We start from the raw sequence: 20,884 nt of genomic DNA, 5'->3' as shown, positions 1-20,884 counted from the left end.
GCAAAGGGTTAACAGCAGACAGCTGCTAAATTTAAAAAAAAAAAAGACAAGATTTCAAACACACTGATGTCAAAAGGTAAAGTAAAACCAAAGTTTCATTACTCAGCAGTATCTCTTTCCATTTTACAACTTGGAGAGTACAGCGCTCCGGACTGCGGGGGATTTGGCTGCTGGCACATAAACACAGGGTTCCAGCCGCGGTCCCAAATCTTCTGACCGTCAGAAGTAGACGAACAGATCATTAATTTTAGTGCAGCTTTAAAAACCGTGGGAAGGTTACATTGATGGCCGGTTCACAAAATACTACTACACTTTAAAGGCTAAAGTAGAAAGCAGTTTTATGGATTAATTTTACAAAGTGAAGCATGTGAAAAGGGCTTAAAATCAATATATTGAATCAGGATGTAAAACATTAAATCTTCACAGAGGTTTTCAGGGATGTTAGTTTGTCAACAATGACCTATACACAAAATTATTTGTTAATAAACTCACGTAACACAAAGCAGTACTTAATGAATTTTCTTTCTCTTTCCCCAGTTCATTTTAAAAGGGACTAATTACACTATTATTCTTTGACAGCAACAATATCTAATTAGAACATTGAATATTCTGCAAACTATTACTAGCAAATGTAGAAAATCTTAGAACTACAGGTAATACTATAAGTAAAAACCCAAAAAAGTGAGAAATTAAACATTTAAAAATACTTGATTACAGTTTTTACTAGGCAAATCCTTATAACCCACACGCCTTGTTGGGGTAGTCATCTGATTTATTTTCTTATAATAACTGTAGTCAGTATACTTTCCTACAAAACCCTTTTAAGTCCAGCACTTGGAGGAACTACAGCTTTCTAATTTCAGGACAGTCATTCTACGAGGAACGCTCACTGTAAAAACTTTCATAATTCAGTGGAATTCAAATATAAAATTACTACTTAGTGAAAACACACATAATTCTTTGATCCTAATGTCTCAAAAAAGGGGACATTTCTACTTTTTCAGTTTTCAAACTTTTGATTCAAACATTCACATAGTGCCAGCTCTGGGACTCATTAGAACTGCTCTTAACCACTTTACAAAAAAAAGGTCAGCACCATCGTACACTGTGGCCTCGTGATAAAAGAAAAAGTAACTAACATCTTAGAAACAAAGCCACTAAGACAGTTAAAATTACTACTTGAGAGTATTAGGTCTCCAAGTCGGTATCTCCCCACTAGTTTTGTGGGCTTCCTAAATATCTGAGGCAAAACCAAAATAATCTTATAGCTGCCACTCTGTTCTAAAAACAAGCTTCCTTATATAATAAATTTCTACAGAACTGGTTCAGAAAAATAAAGTCTCTCCCCCAAACTAGGGATTTCTTCCTGGAACTTAATAGAAAAAAGGGGAAAAAAAAATTGCCGGGCAAATGAAGGCGTTATAACCCAGTCTCTGCCTCTCTCTGGCATGCTGGGTGGTCTGTTTCACAGGATGGAAAAAAGAGGGCATGTATAAAACTCATCCACTACATTTCCCAACAAAATGTAGACATATTACATGGCTCAGGAGAGTAATAGGATGGATTAAGCAATTTGTACAACTTTAGCACTATTAAGCCCCCTCAAAACCAAACTACAATGGTTGGCTGGACACTTGTGAACGGCCCAGTGATTTCGGAGATGAATTAGGACTTGACAGACAGATGGTCTGCACAATGAAATCAGGCCTTCCGGAAGGGAAATGAGTTGTGGTTTGCAAGAGCTCAAGGATACTTTGGATCCACTTTAAAGCTTGCCAGAAACATCAAGTGAAATTCTGTACTAACTAAAGAGGATGCACGATATTTAAAAATCACTGTCAACTTTACTGGGGTTTAGAATAAAAAATATTTACAACTCTTTTACAATAAGGAGTGTTTAGATCACACTTGGCAGGAAAATATGTTTTCATTATTACAAAGGAAATTGTTGTAAACATATTTCTTCGGACATCTGTTTCAAGCATTTAACAGAACCTCTTCCGAAACTCCACAGCACAAAAATAAACATGCAGGCTCTCAAGAACTATTTTACACTTTTTGAAAAAGAATATAAACTGGACACAAAAGTATTTATGTAATCAAAGAAGAGTCACAGCTCGAGTCTGAACTTAGCCAATAAAGGCAGATGATCGGAGGAGTTATTTTCATTTGGGAGTCCATTGACAGTCCACAAGTCTTGTTCCGTAAGAAGGGATAGTCTGGCCAGAAGTTTCAAGCCACCAACCAGAGCAACTTCAGCTCCTACATAAAGAAACACATTAATATTTAGTGAAACTGTGTTAACAGGTCATTTTAAATGAATCACACAAGTCTATTTTTTTAAAAAATGATGTAGAACTTCAGGTCCCTCTGGAAGTCTAATAGGAAACAATTTTTAGAATCTGATTAAATTACATTTAATTTTTTGAAGTTTACTTATTTTGATATAGGGAGAGGGAGTGCAGTGTGAGTGGAGGAGGGGCAGAAAGAGGGCGAGGGAGAATCCCAAGCAGGCCCTGTGCTGTCAGTGCAGAGCCTCTTGTGGGGCTTGATCCCATGACCCTGGGATCATGACCTGAACTGAAATCAAGAGTCAGATGCTTAACTGACTGAGCCACCCAGGCGCCCATGATTAAATTTCATACTGAGTTATAATCTAATTATAATTCTCAGAAACAGCAGTTTCAGATGTTTGTTTTTTCTAGTTCAGATTTTTTTGTTTTCAGTTCTACAAATAATCTTTTTTAAAGTTTATCATTTCTTTTATGAATCTGTGTACCCAGCGTGAGGCCTGAATTTATGACCCAGGGATTAAGAGTCATATGTGTTGCCACGAAGCCAGCCAGATACCCTGCAAATAATCGTTACAAGAAAGTATCAATAAGAATGTTAGAAGTAATTTAGGATTGACAACTACATAAATTCATTCATCAACTATTCTGTAGTTGTATAAAGCAGATTCAGCCACAGTGGTGCAGGAAGTTTATAGGGTGACTGGAGAATAAATTAGTAAACTTTGGGAGTGCCTGGGTGGCTCAACCAGTTGGGTGGCACAGACAGCTAGCTGCGCAGAACTTGCTTGGGATTCTCTCTCTGTCTCTCTCTGCTGATGCGCTCTCTCTCAAAAATAAACATTGAAAAAAAATTAGTATACGTTGGTCCCATAGAGTTAGTGCCCACAGTAGAGAAAGAAGACATGTTCTAAGGATCATTGGAGATGCTGGACCATCCATGGCACACTCCTGCCACCTAGTGAACACTTTACAGCACGACAACTACCCCTACAGCAAATTCAAAGCAGCAAGACGATTTCCTAAGACTGGATCTAGTGGGGAGGGGCAAACCATCTCCTGAGTATCACTAATCAAGTTATCCTCAGTAGGAAGGAAAACACAAACAAGGAGAAAAAAGGAGAAAAGGAAAGTAGTCCCCAAAAAAGGGGGAGGGAATCAGAAAAGACAAAACAGTTGCTCACATTTTAAACCTTCGAAGTTTTCTGAATGGTATTTTTTGACCTCCAGTCATTTTTTAAAAAATTTTTTAATGTTTTATTTATTTCTGATACAGAGAGAGACAGAGCATGAGAGGGGGAGGGGCAGAGAGAGAAGGAGACACAGAACCGGAAGCAGGCTCCAGGCTCTGAGCTAGCTGTCAGCACAGAGCCCGACGCGGGGCTCGAACCCACAAACGTGAGATCTGACCTGAGCAGAAGTCGGAGGCCCAACCAACTGAGCCACCCAGGCACCCCTTCCAGTCATTTTAAACAGCATTTTCTCCTCTACATCAAATCCTTTGGTTAATACTTAAAATCTTACTTTCATTGAATCATACAAAGAAAAGTGTTTGATCACTTTGGCTTTTTGAAACCATATATTCACATAACGGACTTATCTTTCCGGAAAGATCCAGGATTCCAGAGTCGAGATGACAACACTATCTATTGCTGGCAGTATAAGAAAGGTCCTCCAATGAAGGCAGTATGTCTTAGTAACACCTAAGTACCAAGCTGTCTGATGTTGTTGTCACAAGAGAAACGGTACATTTATGGCAAGTAAAGTCAATAAAATAAAAACCAAGGGCACGAGAGACCCACAACTCAGCAGCTGACTGGAACTGGAAGGTCGTGTGAAGGACAGAATTCTCAGGCAATCATTTGCTTTGAGGTGCATCACTGCCTCTGTTTTGCAGGTGATTAGCTGATTGACTCAAATATAGTACCAACTTCAAAATATTTTAAACTTTTAAATCTAGAACGTCACCTGGATGGTGAGCCGACCCTGAGGTTTTAGTTACTGTGTCCTCACGCACGGGGGCAGACCACACGCACTCTTTACCTGGCTGCCCAGCGACGTCTTCCTTTGCAGCAGAATAGAAAATATAATCCACAGTTATGGCACTTCGGGAATGACAAGTGGTCACTTCTGGAATTCCAGTGTCAGGAAAATAATGTGAATAAACAGACGACAAGCTGAAATGGTGTTGTAAATGTGAAGATAATCTAAAGGGAAACGAGTAAATGTTGAGCATCCATCAAGTTTTTCTTGATTTTTAGAGTTTCTCCTAGGAATTTATTTATATATATTTTTTAAATGTTTATTTATTTTTGAAAGAGAGACAGAGTGTGAACAGGGGAGGGGCAGAGAGAGAGGGAGACATAGAATCTGAAGCAGGCTCCAGGTTGTCAGTGCAGACCCTGACACGGAGCTTGAACCCATGAACTATGAGATCATGACCTGAGCTGAAGTCGGAGACTCAACTGACTGAGCCACCCAGGCACCCCTAGAATTCCTCCTTTTTAAAGCACTTGTGCCCTTAATTTCCTGACAAAGCCAGGCATTCAGACAAGCTTTTTAAAAGAGACAGTATCACAATTTGGCATTCATTTATTCATGCAGAGATATCCAAAACCCATTAACAAGGCTGTGACACACAGAGGGGAAAAAGCCCAATAATTAACATATTAATGTGATTTATTATTAATTGTGACATATTTGAGAGCCTCTACTTACTAATATGCATCCTAAAACAATTTATAAGTTATTTGTTGTGTTTTTTAAAGGATACTTAATTTAATGACAGAGATAGCACAGGAGCAGGGGAGAGGTGCGGAGGGAGAAGGCGGAGGGGGAGAGAGGAGGGGTGAGAGGGAGAGAAAAAGAGAGAGAGAAGAGAGAGAAACAAAGAGAGAGAATCTTAAGCAGGATCCATGCTCAGTGCAGAACTGATGCAGAGCTCGATCCTGCGACCCGGAGGGCATGACCTGAGCCTACAATCAAGAGTTAGATGCCCAACCAGCTGAGCCACCCAGGTACTCCTGCTGTGTTTTTAAGAAAAAGTGGCCTTGGGGCACCTGGGTGGCCCCAGGCTTCGGCTCAGGTCAGATCTCACGTTCGTGGGTTCGAACCCCGCATCAGGCTCTGTGCTGACAGCCAGCTCAGAGCCTGGAGCCTGCTTCCGGTTCTGTGTCTCCTTCTCTCTCTGCCCCTCCCCCTCTCATGCTCTGTCTCTCTCTGTATCAAAAATAAATAAAACATTTAAAAAATTTAAAAAGAAAAAGTGGCCATTATGAACGTTATCTAGAACCTGCCAGACTTTCATTGTCAGAGGGGCTACCTTTTTCTAATTCTTGCTATGATATAACAGATAAGTTTGTACTGCATCTTAAAACAGCTTCGGTAATGGTTTATACTTATCCTATGCTACAAACACATATGTACTAAATAAAAGGTTTAAAAATCATTTCCTATAAACACATCTTAAAGATGAGAGATCTTTTATATCATGAAAAAAAATTTTTTAACTTTTTAAAATTCAACAAACATTTAAGAAATATCTACTAAGTTCTAAGTACTATCTTAGGTGCTTGAGAAACACATGTAAAGAAGCTGCCCTGCTTTTTAAAAAGACGAATGTCAGGGAATCCTGGGTGGCTCAGTCAGTTAAGCATCTGACTTCAGCTCAGGTCATGATCTCACAGTTCCTGAGTTCGAGCCCTGTGTTGGGCTCTATGATGACAGCTTGGAGCCTGGAGCCTGTCTTCAGATTCTGTGTCTCCCTCTCTCTGCCCTTTCCCTGCTCGCACTCTGTCTGTATGTCTGTCTCAGAGACAAACATTAAAAAAAAAAAAAAAAAAGCTCAATGTCAAAGAACAAAGGTAATTCTTTCAAAATGCCCTTACTTTTTAGTTTTAGTGACATTTTATGTCTAAGGACTTATATTTACAATACTATTAAATGTAAAATAAGTTTTCTGCAAACCGTTCTCTTATTATCAATTTTTTGGCTTATAGATATAAGCTCTACATATAAGCACAGTATATTTATATATAGATACTTAAAAGTATCTTTTTTTATACTTCATTTTGTTATAAGAATATTTTAGAATTATTCAAAAGCAAATATTTGCTAGTCAGATTAGCCTTTTTATTAATCTTACTCAGGGAAGTTTTTACTATATTTGAAAGGTTTAATCATGAATTTTAAAAAATTCAAAAAATACTATTTCCTATCTTACTAGGTTCTTATATATGAGGGAATATTTTCTCAAAACAAGGTATACAAAATATAGTAAGACTGAGAAGAAAGCAGATAAAATGAGTAAGAGGTGATGCTAATTTGTAAATGTAAATGTTAAAACAAGAAATAAAAAAGTAATAAAAGAGCTACATTATAATGTTAAGACATTTCAAGACTGTCCCAAAGAGACAAGACCGAGTCTCCATCCTGTTGTATTAACACACATCTGTTTCTCAACCATGGCCCCAAATATTCCTGCATCTTCAATCCTAGGTAATCCAGGCACCTTCACCCCTCCACCTTTGACAACCTTTTCCTGTAGTTTAAGAGATACAAATATTTTTAGAAAGTACTTATAAAATTTAAATATAATTATTTACACTGGCATATCCTTTTTTGAGATCTAGATTGTTTTGAGATCTAGAAAGTCAAGGGAGGCTAAACATTCTCTTGAAATCTTAAAGGTATTTTCCTGTGATCTTGACCTTTTGTTAAGTATGTAATAGCAAGTAATTTCAGAGTGCTAGCTGCTCCAGGTCTGTGGACAGGCTGTTTGCTTTAAAGTGTACTGCTTAAGCCTCTAGTATGAGTCAAACATCAAGCTTTCCATGCTTGGTCTCATGCAATCCTCACAACTACCCAAATTACAGATAAGGAGACTGAATCTCAGAGGTGTTAGGTTTCTTGATCAAAATTACACAGCTAAAATGTAGCAAAGTTAGGACTGGAGCGCAGGTCTATTTGATTTAAGAGCCAGCATTCTTCACCACCATGGAATAACATAATTTTCATGTTTTATCCAAAGCGATTTATAAGAAACCATTTTTTTTTTTTTTTACCAAACTGAGGTCAGTAAATGCCTACTGCTGCCTTCTAAAACTCACTTTTCGGCCGTCACTAGGACCTCTGTTTTATCCAGCTCTGTTTGTGTCAGATCACTGTCTGTAAGAACAAAGAGACAGATTAAACTATCAATACACTGTTTTGTTCTAGTTTGCCACAGAATAGTCCTCTGACTCTAGGAACAATATTTAAGATGTATCTAGTTTAGACAGGATGCCTAGTTAAATGTTTCATCTGGGAAGCTCTATGTTTTGATGATCTCCATAATTAGCAAAACTGAAAGGCAAATTTCCAAAACAACATGCAAGTAATTCATGCAGATAATTCTGGAAGGTCAACTTAAAAATGGTAAATTTAGAGCTCTTTAAAAAAAAGAATTAAGCAAGTAAGCATTATGTTTTTCTATATGAATATTCTTTCCTGAGATGGTATCCCTTGAAAAATCTAGATTTATGTCTTCCAGGGGCACACTATTGCCGAGGAGACTGCCAAAATATACTGCGAGCACTTACCTGTCTTTTCTACTTTTGGTAACTGCTGTACCTCATACACACAGTTCTGTGAGATACCCAGGTTTGGGGGCCAAATTGGAATAGATAAAATTCTTTGTCCCCGTGAAGACTGTTCCTGGCCAGATACCTAAACAAAATTCCAACAGGGATCTTAAGTGAATAGAGTTTAAATAGTTTATGTATCGAAAAGTCTATGTCTTAAATAAGAAGAGGAAATCCAAGAATGGAAAATAGTACCCATTCTTTACCATAATAAGTGATTATTTGTGCTTATAAAATCTTGTTCGAATACAGTTCAGAAAAAATTACTATTTACATAAAATGGCCATCTTTTCCCATACATGTTATTCTAATTTGGACATCTACATGGTCTATAGCTCTGGACTAATGCGCCCCTACTCTTTTGCTACCTGCAACAGAGCTCCTATTATGTAAAATACTCAGAGAGGTCAACTCTTGCAAAATTTTAAACTATCAGTCAAAACTCAGTGGTGGAGAGTTTATTGTGGTTAAAATCCTGAAGATCAAATAAAAGATCTGAAGCAAGTAACAGAGAGCATAATGAAGAAAAAAACATGGGATCAACAGGAGATAGAGTCAGCTAAGGAATTAAAATATTTACCATTATGAAAAGGAAGATGTGCAGACTAAAGAAATACTAAATTACTGTTTTGCTAACTCTATTGCCCACATCCAGCATTCAAAATTCCATTCTGCCCCCTTATGAATAGTTCCTTATTTACGAAGTATTTTTTTTTATTAATTTTTAGTTTTTCGGGAGGCTCTGCACCCAACGTGGCTTGAACTCATGACCCTGAGATCCAGAGTCACATGCTCTACTGAGCTGGCCAACCGCCCCTTTAAGAAGTACTGTCTGTCAATGCTTTTATTTTTTCTTCTTCTCCCCCAATTAGGAGTGTGTGCTGCCTCCCTTTCCTCCATGCAGACTGTTACCGTGGATAGATGGGAAAGCTGAAATTCAACCAAGTCAACACGATTACTCATTAGTAGTTGGGGAAAATCATCATAGCTTGGTGACCTGAGGGTACAGGGTCATCTGAGGTTTCCAAACAGCCCTGTGACGACGATCATCACGCTACAGTGAACAGACAGACCACCTCCTCCTAACGATGAAGCAAGCACTTACCTTTCCGATGGCGAGTCCTTCATAATTCAATTTCCCTTCCTTTATGAAACTATAGAGTGGAGAACCGGGAACAGAATTAAAGTCACCGCACATGACGATAGGGCAGAAGCTGCCGTCTTTCTGATGGGCAACACTGGAAATCTCTGCCAGAAGCATCGCCAGTTGGGTCAGCTTAATATCCCCCCGCCTTGGGTTATACAACAGGTGTGTGTTAGCTACACAGATCACAGGCGAGGCAGCGCTTGCAAGTTTGGGCTGCAGGAGTAACACTAGGCCCACGTTGTCTCTGTCCAACAGAGGGACATCCCGGCGGTAGAACTCCACTGGGTTCACTGACAGGAGGGAAAACTTGGAATGTTTGAAGCAAATGGCACAGCCGTCGGGTTTCCTTCCTGTCCGCATCTTGTATTCACAGTGATAACCTACAAGAAAGGAATATTTAACACGAGGGACTGCCATACAGACATATATATGGCAAAACACAGCTCTCCTGGGACCTTTGAACAATGTTTATCAAAGTGTATTTTGCAAAACATTAATAATGTAGGATGTTAAGTTTGGGACTGAGTCTAGGTCCTGGGAATGGGTCTCTTTACTTGCAGACTTTAGTCTTCAGTATGTTAATGTGCCTTCTCATGCTCTCATTTCCATCCTCATAAAAGTTGTGACAAAGGCTGTAGGGCTCAGGATAATTTGCCACCCCCGCCCCCACCATGGTACGTCTCTGACCTTTCTGCCTGTAACTCTTCCCCATCGTCAACACCCACCTGCCCCCTCACCTGCCTTGAAGCACTCCTACCTCAGGGCCTTGGCTTTGCCATTTCTACTGTCTGGAATGCTCTAGGCATGGCTTGTTCCTCCATCTCCTTTAAGTCTTTGCTCAAATGTTGCCTACCTTCTCCGATCATTGTGTAAAATTGAAACCTGATCCATTCTACTTGCCCGCTTTTCTCCGAAATTATCATTACCTAACGTGCTACTTAAGCATTTATTTGTTGTCGGCCTTCCTCCACCAAAACGTAGGCTCCATAAGGACAGAGACTTTTCATCTATCTGGCTCACTGCTGTACCAACACTGCTTAGACCAGTGCGTAGGATATAGGAGGCGTTCAAAAAATATTTGCTGAGGAATGAATGCAAAGTAGGCAGCATTTCTCAAACAGATGCACGGTTTCTAGAAGTGTTCACTCATCAGCAGGTTTTTAGCTACTTCCCTCAGCCATCCAGACTCTGACACGGAACTCAGCATCTGAGAGGTCTGGCTGTAGGGAGAGCAACTACTGGGAAGGAAGCGATTAAGAGATTCCTACATGCTTTTCTGTTTGAATTAAAATTCTATATCAACACAAAAGTTTCCACTTGAAATATCTCCATCTCTTCCTTACGTTTTGAAATGGGTATTAAGTTTTTTCAAAATTAAAATTCTTTTTGCCCAAAATGATCACACTATGCTTTAACAGTACACAAATCTTCCAAAATCAATCTGGCTAGAATAAAAGTTACATTGTACCCAAAGATTCCAAACTTGGTCTGATCTCTGCTCCATAATGATCTTCTTGAACTTCTTGCAAACAAAGTACCTTGGAAGAAAAAAATGGTTTGAATTAAAACAAAGAGAGCAAATATAAACTTTCTGGTGCTTTCATCTATAAAAATAGACTTTTAAAATTCTAAAAACCTGATGAAACTTGAAATAAAAGACACAATCCTCTTTTCCTTTTTAACTATCAATTTAATGTTTCCAAATGTGATCAGTCCCCCAAATCCTGGCCTTTATATATATGAAGCTCTCTCTCTTACTATCCCAAACTGGTATTTCCCAAAAGATATATTTTTAATTTACATGTTGGAGTATTTTTCTTGAATTAAAATGTTCCTTAGTACTAAGTCCCTCTTGAATTAAAATGTTCCTTAGTACTAAGTCCCTCTTGAATTAAAATGTTCCTCAGTACTGTCCTTCTAGTACTTTCTCAAGGTGATTTGTTTGAATGCCATCCTCTAGATTTTTATAAGAATGATTTACATTTCAAGTCAAAGGTAACAGTTCCTAAATACCTAATATGTTGCCAGTACCTGTCTCAAAACTGACTGATAAGTAGAACTTCTTGGATCTTTTTTGAAAATTTAATGATTATGTATACCAACAACCCTTAGCATATGACTCTATGTTGTTAAAAACTGTTCCATCACTACGCTTAAATCCTTCCTCAGGGTGCCTGGGTGGCTCAGTCAGTTAAGTGTCTGACTCGTGGTTTCAGCTTGGGTCATGATCTCATAGTTTGTGAGCTCAAGCCCCACATCAGGCTCTGTGGGGCTTCACACAGCACACAGCCTGACTGGGATTCTCTCTCTCTCTCTCTCTCTCTCCCTCTCTCTGCCCCTCCCCTGATTGCACTCTCTCAAAAAGAAATAAATAAATAACCAAAAAAAAAAACCCCAAAAAACCCCAAACAAACCAAAAACCTTCTACCACAAACAAAAGGGATAAAATCATTCAGTACCCAAGTGAACTTTTCTTATGTGAAGAATTTTGAAGATATTCTGCACTTACATCTGCATCAAAATGTTTAATTTCTTTCAAAATATTGGGAAACCTAAAACTCCAGTGTAAAACTGGCCGCCGGCAGTGCCTATAGAGATGTGAATTGTCTTCCAATAAATCTTGTGAAAGTATATTATAGGACATCACCGAAAAGTCAAACTTGTTATCGCTGTCTTCACATTTGGGGTCAACATTTTGGTCTCCTAGGATCTTCGTCTTGTCCTTATTATGGTTACATATATATTCCCAATGCCGTTGTATTGTGCCTGTTAAAATACATTGAACAACATATAAAGAGTTAATGAAAAACAAACCATAAATTTTCCTGTATGTTTTTTCTTGTCTTTTAAAAACTCCTACAGGCAATGAACAGAATATTTTCCCCTAGGAAATGGCAACATAGCCCTAAATAACTAGAATTTGTCATCAAATTGATTACAAAGACAGTAAAGTGATATAATGACTGACCAACAGGTACAAAACAACCTTAAAAGGATCTGGCAAGTCATTTTGGAGACTGAGAGTGTGTTAATAGAGCTAAGACTGAAAAGGGGTCCTCATTTCTCACTTACTTGGGGTTAAGAAGTGGCTCCACCAGACAAGCTCAGCAACTTTCTAACCATAACAACATACGGTTGACCCTTGAACAATGCAGGGAGCGGAGGGACCTAGGGCACCCCCAACCCTGCAGTAGAAAATCTGCATAAAACTTCTGACTCCCCCAAAACTTAACTAGTAATAGACTATACCGTTGATGGGAAGTCTTACTGGTAACATACACAGTAGATTAACATATAACATATGTATTATACACTGTATTCTTACGATCAAGTAAGTTAGAGAAAATAAAATGTTATTAAGAATATCATAAAGAAGAGAAAATTAATTTACAGTGCTGTGTCATATTTTTCAGAAAAGTACATGTGTAAGTGGACCTACACAGTTTGTGTGTTGTTCAAAGGTCAACTGTATTTGTATGTTACAGTTGGCTTTTCAATAAGATGATTTCACACTGTATTTTATTTTATTTTGAGTAAGATAAGATCACCAAATGATTAAGTTCTAGCAAGAATTTATCTCAGAATTCTGTTTTCGACATGAATGAAGGGTGCATGATGGCAGTATGTGGAAGCCGTATTTAGTGGAACGATGCAAACAAAATGAATACAACGATTCTTTTCAATGGACACCAACGCGAAAGTGAGCGAGAACACAGGTGCAGAATGCTAGGGAAGGGCTGGTTGAAGAACCCGGCATACAGTGAGCGACCAGGAGTATGTGATAGTTTACATTCTGCAAAGACACAGTGATGACAAGAGAATCTGAGAGCATGAGATTTTGCAACTATAGGTGTTCCTTGACTTAGAAACGAGCTGCACACACACACACAAATGTACATACACACACCCCTTTGACCTTGTCTCCCTCATCCCACCATTAAGGAGGATACTCTTACTGCCATGAAAACCATGGAGAAAAATGTGGCACTTTTAGAGAGTCTATGAGTCCCTGCGATGGCTCAGCTGGTAGAGCGGAGGGCTGTAGCTGACTTCCTAGAGAGTCTGTGAGCTCAACAGAAGGGGAAAACAAGCGAAGAACTTGGGAAAACATTTCGAGATGGACTTTCAAGTATGATTAAGATTACAGGAAAAACCTCAGCCCTAGAACATCTCCCTTCTCCTGTAGGAAGGTTTTCGCGTCACTGGATTACAAAGGCTAGGATTCCCCTAGTTCAAAATTAAATTGAGGAAAAATATTCTGTACCGAGGGGGAAAAAGACCAAAAGGAAACACCAGTATATTTAAGAGCAGTTATTTCTGAGTGGAAGGACTGTGGGTGATTTTTCTAAATTTTCTATAATGATATATTTACAATCAGAATATCAATATATTCTATAGAAATGCCAATAAAGTGAAATCTTAAAAATACCCTCTGGTAAATATGTTTAATACTACTGCATGGAGGGGACAGAAATTTTGACCAGAGGCTGGAAGAGGAAGATAATTTTTAGGAATAGTGAGGTCTGGGCACAATACCATGAAGGTACTAAGAACCTGAAGAGAAGGGTAAAGAAAAAAAAGGTGGAAGGAAAGAAAACCAAACAAAGCCTTCAATGATTACAGGACTTAGCCTAGAGCTTGTTCTATCCCCAGGAAAGGGACAGAAACCATCCTCTTCCCTAGCCTTCCCTGAATACAGAGAATCCTACCTGCAAAGGCCCAGAGCTACAGCTAACTGGACACTCCGCATAACTACTCTGACATCTGTAACACAGTTGGTATGGGGAAAATGAAAATTGATGATCAACAACTGATTCTCAAGAACTAACTATCTAGATCACAGTTCATTCATAAATTGGGGACTGCCTAGGACAGTTTTTAGCCACAAATCACAGTTTTCGTATGTTCACGAGGTGTAAAGGGCTCTAGTCATGCAAACAAAATGCAAGCCACTATCACAGAGTTACAGCCCTACCCTGGTGCCACCATCATATTAAGATATGAAAAATGAAGGCCCAAAAAAGTTGTTCATATTTTCCTTTAAATATGTATATGTAACAGCACATAAATGCATTGAGATTTGTAGAGTCCCGACTAGTGTTTGTAAGCCAACTCTTTCTGCAGGTCCTCTTTTGGAGTAACTGAAACTATCAGATTAGCTAATTAATAGAGTGGCTTTCAAACTTCATGGATTGTACAACTCCTTGGCATTACTTTTCGTGTCATGACCATCATCCCTGAGAGACTGGGGCTGGGATGATGGGGTAAATACATATTTTCTCCTGACCACATTTGCTTTTAATAAACATACAGAAATGTGTTTGAGAGCTAGGGTTCCGTGGAAGACAATTTGCGAACGACTTCTAGAGAGGACAGTCTCTGGCCTGAGTACACTTCACAACATAAAGTCACACTACAAAAGCTTATATACCTTCCATGTCAGGAGGAACAAGGTGATCACAGCAGAGAAGACAGATGAATCAAAGAAAGTAAGCAATAGGCCTGATCAGGTTTTTAGGGTGCCTAATTAAAAAGTCATAATTGTGTCACACAATTCCTTCAAATACCACTTTAAAGTGATAGGCAAGTTAGAAGGCTGTTCTCTTGATTGAAAAGTATTAGTGAATTATCGGAAGTCACAAATATGGCTTAACGAAGAGCATTTTCCTTATTCACAATACCTAGGAAGAATGGACATATAAAGAGTCAGGTCGCAGTCAAAGTTTGTCAGTATGTAAATGTCATCCCCCATCCATTAAAGGGAAAACAACAACACCACAATTTTCTGAGTACCTACTATGAAGCCAACAGTGTATTAGGCACTTTGACATGTCTCATTTCATCCTCAAAAGGCTTTCAAAGTAGGCATTATTTCACACTTGGAAACCAAGGAGCAGAGAGGCTCCCTAACTTGTCCAAGTTGACACAATCAGCGGTGGGACAGAATGACAGCAGGCAGTGGTTCCTGAGCCCATGCTTATGTTGGTAAGCCACAGCTCCACCTGGGAGCACACCACATTTACAGAAGGCCAAACAAGAGAGCAGTGGGCTGACCTGATGAACAATGAATGAAAGGCAATCTTATGTCATCATACAGCCCTAGATTTACAGGTTATGGATGGACTGTTCTTTAGGAACCTAATTTTAATGCCTCTAAATACACCTGTCGTTCATTCAAACAAATGTTGGTGTATGAACACATGCTGTGGTTAAGTATTATACAAATAGATTTTCACTTTCAGTGCTTACAATTTCTACTCAAATGTATAGTAGAATTTCTACTCAAAAGAGCGCTAATTAATCCTCTGGCTAATCTTCAAGCCCTGACTTCCAAGTAAGACTCACTCTGTTATGTCTTCCTTTGACAAACTTATATCAGCTCTCTACACAGAAACACACAGTCCATTTTCAAATATCCCCAGAGGAATTATCTTCACTGAAAACCATGGCTCAGTAAGAAAAACAACTCCAAGTTCCACTTAGATAATTCATATATGCTTTGGGAGAAGAGGCAGCACAGAGGGAGTCTAGTGGATTGTAAAGAATCTGACAAAACTAGAAACAATCAACATATTTAGAAAAAACTCATTCTCAAAGTTGAATAAGATGTGGTTCCCCTATTAAAAGAATAGATAAAATGTCCCACAGACTCAAGATTATATCTAACACTCTACGACAAGAGATACATTGAATAAGCTAAAATCTTACTCTGTAAAAGAATATCTTTTGTTTAATGACTGTGTGTATTTAAGAATATCCTTTGGTCTTACATAAAAAGGTTAGCATTAAAAATAAAAACATGAGGGGTGCCTGGTTCAGTCAGTGGAATGTGTGACTCGATTTCACAGTTGTGAGTTCGAGTCCCATGTTGGGTGTGGAAATTACTTAAAAATAAAATCTTTAAAGTATATAAGTAAATAATAAAAACCTGAAATGGAATTTTTTATAGCTCTGTGGATTATGAAGAACATTTACCAATTTCTAGAAAGTCTAAGGATCTCTGGATTTGATCATTATTCTTAAATTAAACTTAATGTTTTAATCTAGTCCTACATTCCCAACCTCATTCTCTCTCTCTCTCTCTCTCTCTCTCTATATATATATATATATATATATACACATATATATGGTTTCTTCTATTTTTACTGTAACAAATACACAAAAGATAAAAGTAGATATAAATCAAAATATCATTAAATTTTTTTTTCCTTTTTCCTAATAGAAAACTACTGGCTGAAAATAAATACTGAACCCCTCCAAAACCTGGAGGATTATTAGATAGGAAAGTTTCCATCATTCTATGGCTTACGTCTATTTCTCCACCAAGATAAACGTCACCTTTACCTTGGTGTTTTCTTCGTTTTGATGAAGGCTCATCTCCCTCAGAGTTCATGATGTAACTAGAGAGATGAAGCAAAGAGGTGTGGCTCAGGCTGTCAGGTCTCCAGTTCCAGTACTGAAACGGAGTTCTAGACTCAAACAAACAAGATGGTCTCCAATGTAGTGAAAAATGCCTACTACTGAAGTATGGGTAAGGAGCACGAGAATAATGTCCGGGCCACCTCATACAACTAGAAATATGTCTGTTCCAGCAACACCTTTGCAGATTCTCCCACGGTGTAGTCCAGTCTCTGCCCAGACTCTTCTGGTGATGGGAAAACATGGGGTATCTAAAAGAAATAAATACACTCCTTGAGGTACCACTATTTGTTCAGCGATAGCACATAAAATCCAAATCTGTTTCCTCAAGGAAAAATAATGTCTGATATTTAAAATCTGACTTCTAGGGTGGCTCAGTTGGTTAAGTGTCCGTCTCTTGATTTTGGCTTAGGTCATGATCTCATGGTGGTGGGATCGAGCCCCTCATCAGACTTTGGGCTGAGAATGGTGCGTGCTTAAGATTCTCTTTCTGTCTCTGTCTCCCTCTACCTCTCTCCCCTACTAGTGTGTTCTCTCTCTCTCAAAAAGAAAAAAAAAAGGGGGGCGCCTGGGTGGCTCAGTCGGTTAAGCCTCTGACTTCGGCTCAGGTCAGATCTCATGTTCGTGGGTTCGAACCCCCCGTCAGGCTCTGTGCTGACAGCTAGCTCAGACCCTGGAGCCTGCTTCCGGTTCTCTGTCTCCTCTCTCTGACCCTCCCCTTCTCATGCTCTGTCTCTCTCTGTAACAAAAATAAATAAAGCATTAAAAAAAAAGAAAAGAAAAAAATATGAATCTAAAATAAAAATCTTCAAGATCTATGGATGGGTGAGAGCGGCCATGATTTAATTATCAGTAGCAGTATCTCAAAGCAGTCCTCCAACACCTATGAATGGTATTCTAAATACCTAACAGAATCCACCAGGCTCCCAAAACACCACATGCACTTCAAAAAGTCCTCAGTTCAACCGAGAGATTAACCATCAAACTGGTCTTCAGAGTCGCTTTCTAGTATCTAATAAACTCTGGATAAATAAAATCCACAGCAAACATAATAGTTAAATCACTATGGAATACATAAGCTGACTGCAAGTAAAGCCAAGCTCTCATCCAACTTGGGTTTGGAGTAAAAACAGGTTTCTGAACAGTTTTTGTTTTTTTTTACCAAGATTACATTTTCCAAATATTTGTATAGCTAGGAAAACAAAAACCTATCACAACTTCACCAAACTACCTCTCTTATTAATCAGTAGATGGATAATTCATTTTTCTATTTTTTATTTATTTATTTTTTATTTTATGGCATGCTTCTCCTTTAGGGAAATGAAATGGGATAGCACTTACTCATTAACAATTCAACAACACTCCAAACCCAACAGCACCAATTTACTGATCATCCAAAATATCTCCAAAGTAGCGTTATCATTAACTTGAATAGGTATGTTGTTCTCAGGCTCTCTTAAGAAACAATATAACGCAAACACCATCTTCTCACCATACTATTCTGGCAAAAAGATTGGATTCAGGGGACTTCTATTCTTTCCTAGAATTCATTAAAGGTATACTTCCAAGATAATGTTAATAATGTCCACTTCTACCACCAAAGAAATTTAGCTTAAATAGTAGTTACTGTTATCTAACTTTTATACGTTCATTTCATTTTAAAGGCATTTAAAATTTTTATTATATACTTTTGCTGTTTATGCATTCTCAAATTGTTCTCTAAATTCAACTTAATTGTCAATCTTTAAAGGCATGACATGGGCAGACTATTCTGCTAAGTGACAACTCTGAAAGCCATAGAGATTTGGGTGCTTGGACCATCCAAATAAGCTACCAGACTGAAATACAATACGTGTGCTGCGAAACTTATTCTCTATATTTGTAGTTACTTATAGAGACATCTTCTTCTCTTAAGATGATAAGCGCCTTCAAGACCAGAGCTTTCTTACTCATTTTAATCCTGGTCTCTTCCCAAGTGCCTAGCACAGTGCCTGGCAGACAGCTGGTACTCAGGAAAACACTGTTGAAATTAACTGTCTTGAAGACCCCTCCTATAGAAAATTAGAACCGGGTCCCCATAACATAGCAATTAATATAGTGCTGTTTCCCAGGTGCGGTACACCAGTTCGTTTCATATGGTACACATTTAAACTTTTCGATTCTTCACATCTAACGATTTATTAGGAAAAACCCCGTAATCAGTACATCAAACCGGAGATTTCGTGGATACTGCTTGGGGCGTTGTTAATACAGGCTGCACTACTGCAGTGCTTTTTCAAAAATAAGTCAATTTCAAGAAAAACGCAGTAAGCACAAATGTGGAACGAGAATTTGGTAATAATCGTAAAGGCTAGTTACACAAATGACTAAAGTTTGAGAGAGACACTAACATCGCAAACCAACCCCCAGGCGTGCGTGCGACGCGCGCGCCTCTCTCCGGGTCAGGCCACCCCTGGACCTACTGCGGACCAGCGGCCTCCCCGCGGACGCTCAGCTGCCGGCGGGTGCTGAGGCCTGGGAGGAGGACGGGGACCGGGGCGGGGGCTCAGGCTGGCTCGGGGGCAGGACTGGGGGAAGTGGGCCGGGGCCCCAAGCCCCAGCCAGGTCGGGAAGGCACGAGCCCCGCGGGCGACCGATCGCTCCGGGCCCGGGCCGGACCCCGTCGGCCGAGCGTCCCGCCGGCAGCGCGCCGGGTTTACCTATCCCTCGGGGGGTCTCCGAAGGCTCGTCCCGGCGGCACCGCCGCCCGGACCCTCTTCCTCCTCCTTCCTCCCCCCTCCCAGCCCGCCCCGCCCCGGGTTACCCCGGGCCGCCCGCCCCCGCCCCTCCCTCCTCCCTCCTGTCACCCAGCCCTACTGACCGGCCTCTTCCCACCACACAGCGGCCGTAGCCTCTCCTCACACAGCGCCACGCTTCCATTTTCCCCTCTGCGGACGTCCGATTCCCAGGCTCGGCGCTCAACCTCAGCCTCTACGCCCGGTCCGGCGGCCGAAAGCACCAGGAGCTCCCCATCACTAGACGTCGGGACTCCCGGCCCGGCTGCAAGGCATGCTGGGAGGATCGGGCTGCCGGCCGCCAAGTCCCCATCTTGCTCCGCGGAAGTCTGCGAATTACAACGCCGAATTGTATTCAAGCAGCATGCGCAGAGCGGGAGAAGCGTAGACGGCCATTTCGAAATAGGGCAGACGCCCGACTTCTGTCTTAAAGAAACAAGAACTAAGGGCCAAACAGCTTTGCGTAGACCTACGGAAGGGTAGGGGGTGGTGACTTCGTGAGAGCTAAGAAGAAAAAGGTGTGTTTTAGCGTATTTTTATGATATTCTTAGGAGGTTCAAAAGGCAGACGCCCCAGGTGGGGAATTCTGTTTTCGTAGAACTGTGATACCAGAGATTTTTGCAGTTCATTTTGGAACACATCCGCAGGGCTCACTTTTAAGTGTGTGTGTGTGTGTGTGTGTGTGTAGTCTCTCTCTCACACATCCGCAGGGCTCACTTTTAAGTGTGTGTGTGTGTGTGTGTGTGTGTAGTCTCTCTCACACATCCGCAGGGCTCACTTTTAAGTGTGTGTGTGTGTGTGTGTGTGTGTGTGTGTGTGTGTATGTATGTAGTCTCTCTCTCAATAGTAGTATAGGATTCTAGATTATTGGAAAACGTTCTTTAGGTGGAGACCCTTCTGAGAGAGAGGGAGAGAGAGAGAAACTGAGGAAGAAGGAAGAATAAAGTGGCGAGGGAGGAAAGGCAACTGCAAGGCAGAATTACTGCTTTTTTAGGCTCTTTGGGAGAGCAGTGAATGGAGTAATTTCTTGGGAAGGCTTTTTTGTTCTTTTGTAATTAGGAAATCGAATGTATTTGAAAAACATTTTCCTTCAGTATAACTATAGTTGATTGCCATCATTTATGATAGTTAATGTTCTATGAAGTTACTGCCAACACTAAATTAGGGAATACCAAACCATTGTCTCTAGTGGAAATAAATACAGGGCTAGGTTCCCTTGAGTCTCTGGTCACATTTTAGTCACCTGATTGATGCATAACTTTTAAAAAATATGTTTCTGCTTAAAGACACATATATTTTTGACTCCTTAACATTGAATTTGTGGCCATGAGCCCTATAATTCAGACCTGAAGGAAACTTAGTTAACATGTTTATTTTGTCCATAAGGCACATCACAGACTTCTTGTGCTTAGGAGACTAAGCACTTAGGACAGCACTACAGCACTACCCTTGCGGGCCATTTTAAACAGCAAGATCACCAACAGAAAGCACAAAAATGTGAAAAACATGGTACTAAATAGACTATGAAGAGGACAGTTGTTTATAGTGTGAGAGCTGAAACAAGATGGCAAGCTTTGCTTCCTTCAGCCTCAGTCGGGAATAGACAACATTTTTCACCACTCTGCATATGTC

General features: G+C 39.9%; 1 protein-coding gene and 1 long non-coding RNA gene across 8 annotated transcripts in view; one reads left to right on the top strand and one right to left on the bottom strand.

Annotated features, from left to right (window-relative positions):
* Positions 1-69: 69 nt before the first annotated feature.
* On the bottom strand, positions 70-19,589 carry ANGEL2 (angel homolog 2). Of its 7 annotated transcripts, none has more exons than XM_029935292.1 (9): positions 19,339-19,586; positions 16,404-16,729; positions 11,569-11,825; positions 10,528-10,597; positions 9,018-9,439; positions 7,871-7,997; positions 7,400-7,457; positions 4,335-4,498; positions 70-2,262 (listed from the first exon to the last, which is right to left on the bottom strand). In XM_029935292.1, the coding sequence occupies exons 1-9, from the start codon at positions 19,395-19,397 to the stop codon at positions 2,111-2,113; spliced, it is 1,635 nt and encodes a 544-aa protein (XP_029791152.1). In that variant the 5' UTR covers positions 19,398-19,586; the 3' UTR covers positions 70-2,110. The 7 variants fall into 7 exon arrangements, with proteins under 7 accessions (XP_029791152.1, XP_029791156.1, XP_029791153.1 ...); XM_029935296.1 differs by having other exon boundaries at positions 11,707-11,825; XM_029935293.1 differs by lacking the exon at positions 19,339-19,586 and adding an exon at positions 19,178-19,257.
* The window catches only part of LOC115288201, a 19,107-nt gene continuing 17,583 nt past the window's right edge, over positions 19,361-20,884 (top strand). Inside the window, exon 1 of the long non-coding RNA XR_003906860.1 lies at positions 19,361-19,770. This is a non-coding gene — a long non-coding RNA (uncharacterized LOC115288201). The remainder of the gene's footprint in view (positions 19,771-20,884) is intronic.

The sequence above is a fragment of the Suricata suricatta genome, chromosome 3, assembly GCF_006229205.1.
Source record: "Suricata suricatta isolate VVHF042 chromosome 3, meerkat_22Aug2017_6uvM2_HiC, whole genome shotgun sequence".
Lineage (NCBI taxonomy): Eukaryota > Metazoa > Chordata > Mammalia > Carnivora > Herpestidae > Suricata > Suricata suricatta.
The sequence above is the reverse complement of the archived record's forward strand: the minus strand, read 5'-3'. Positions and strand labels throughout refer to the sequence as shown.

Bases quoted from the DNA above. Each gene is read 5' to 3' on its own strand.
- ANGEL2 (XM_029935292.1), bottom strand. From the start codon at position 19,397: ATGGAAGCGTGGCGCTGTGTGAGGAGAGGCTACGGCCGCTGTGTGGTG. The intron at 11,826-16,403 runs GTAAAGGTGACG...GTATTTTAACAG, and splicing joins AAAACGAAGAAAACACCAAG to GCACAATACAACGGCATTGG. The intron at 7,998-9,017 runs GTAAGTGCTTGC...AATTTTGTTTAG, and splicing joins AAGGACTCGCCATCGGAAAG to GTATCTGGCCAGGAACAGTC.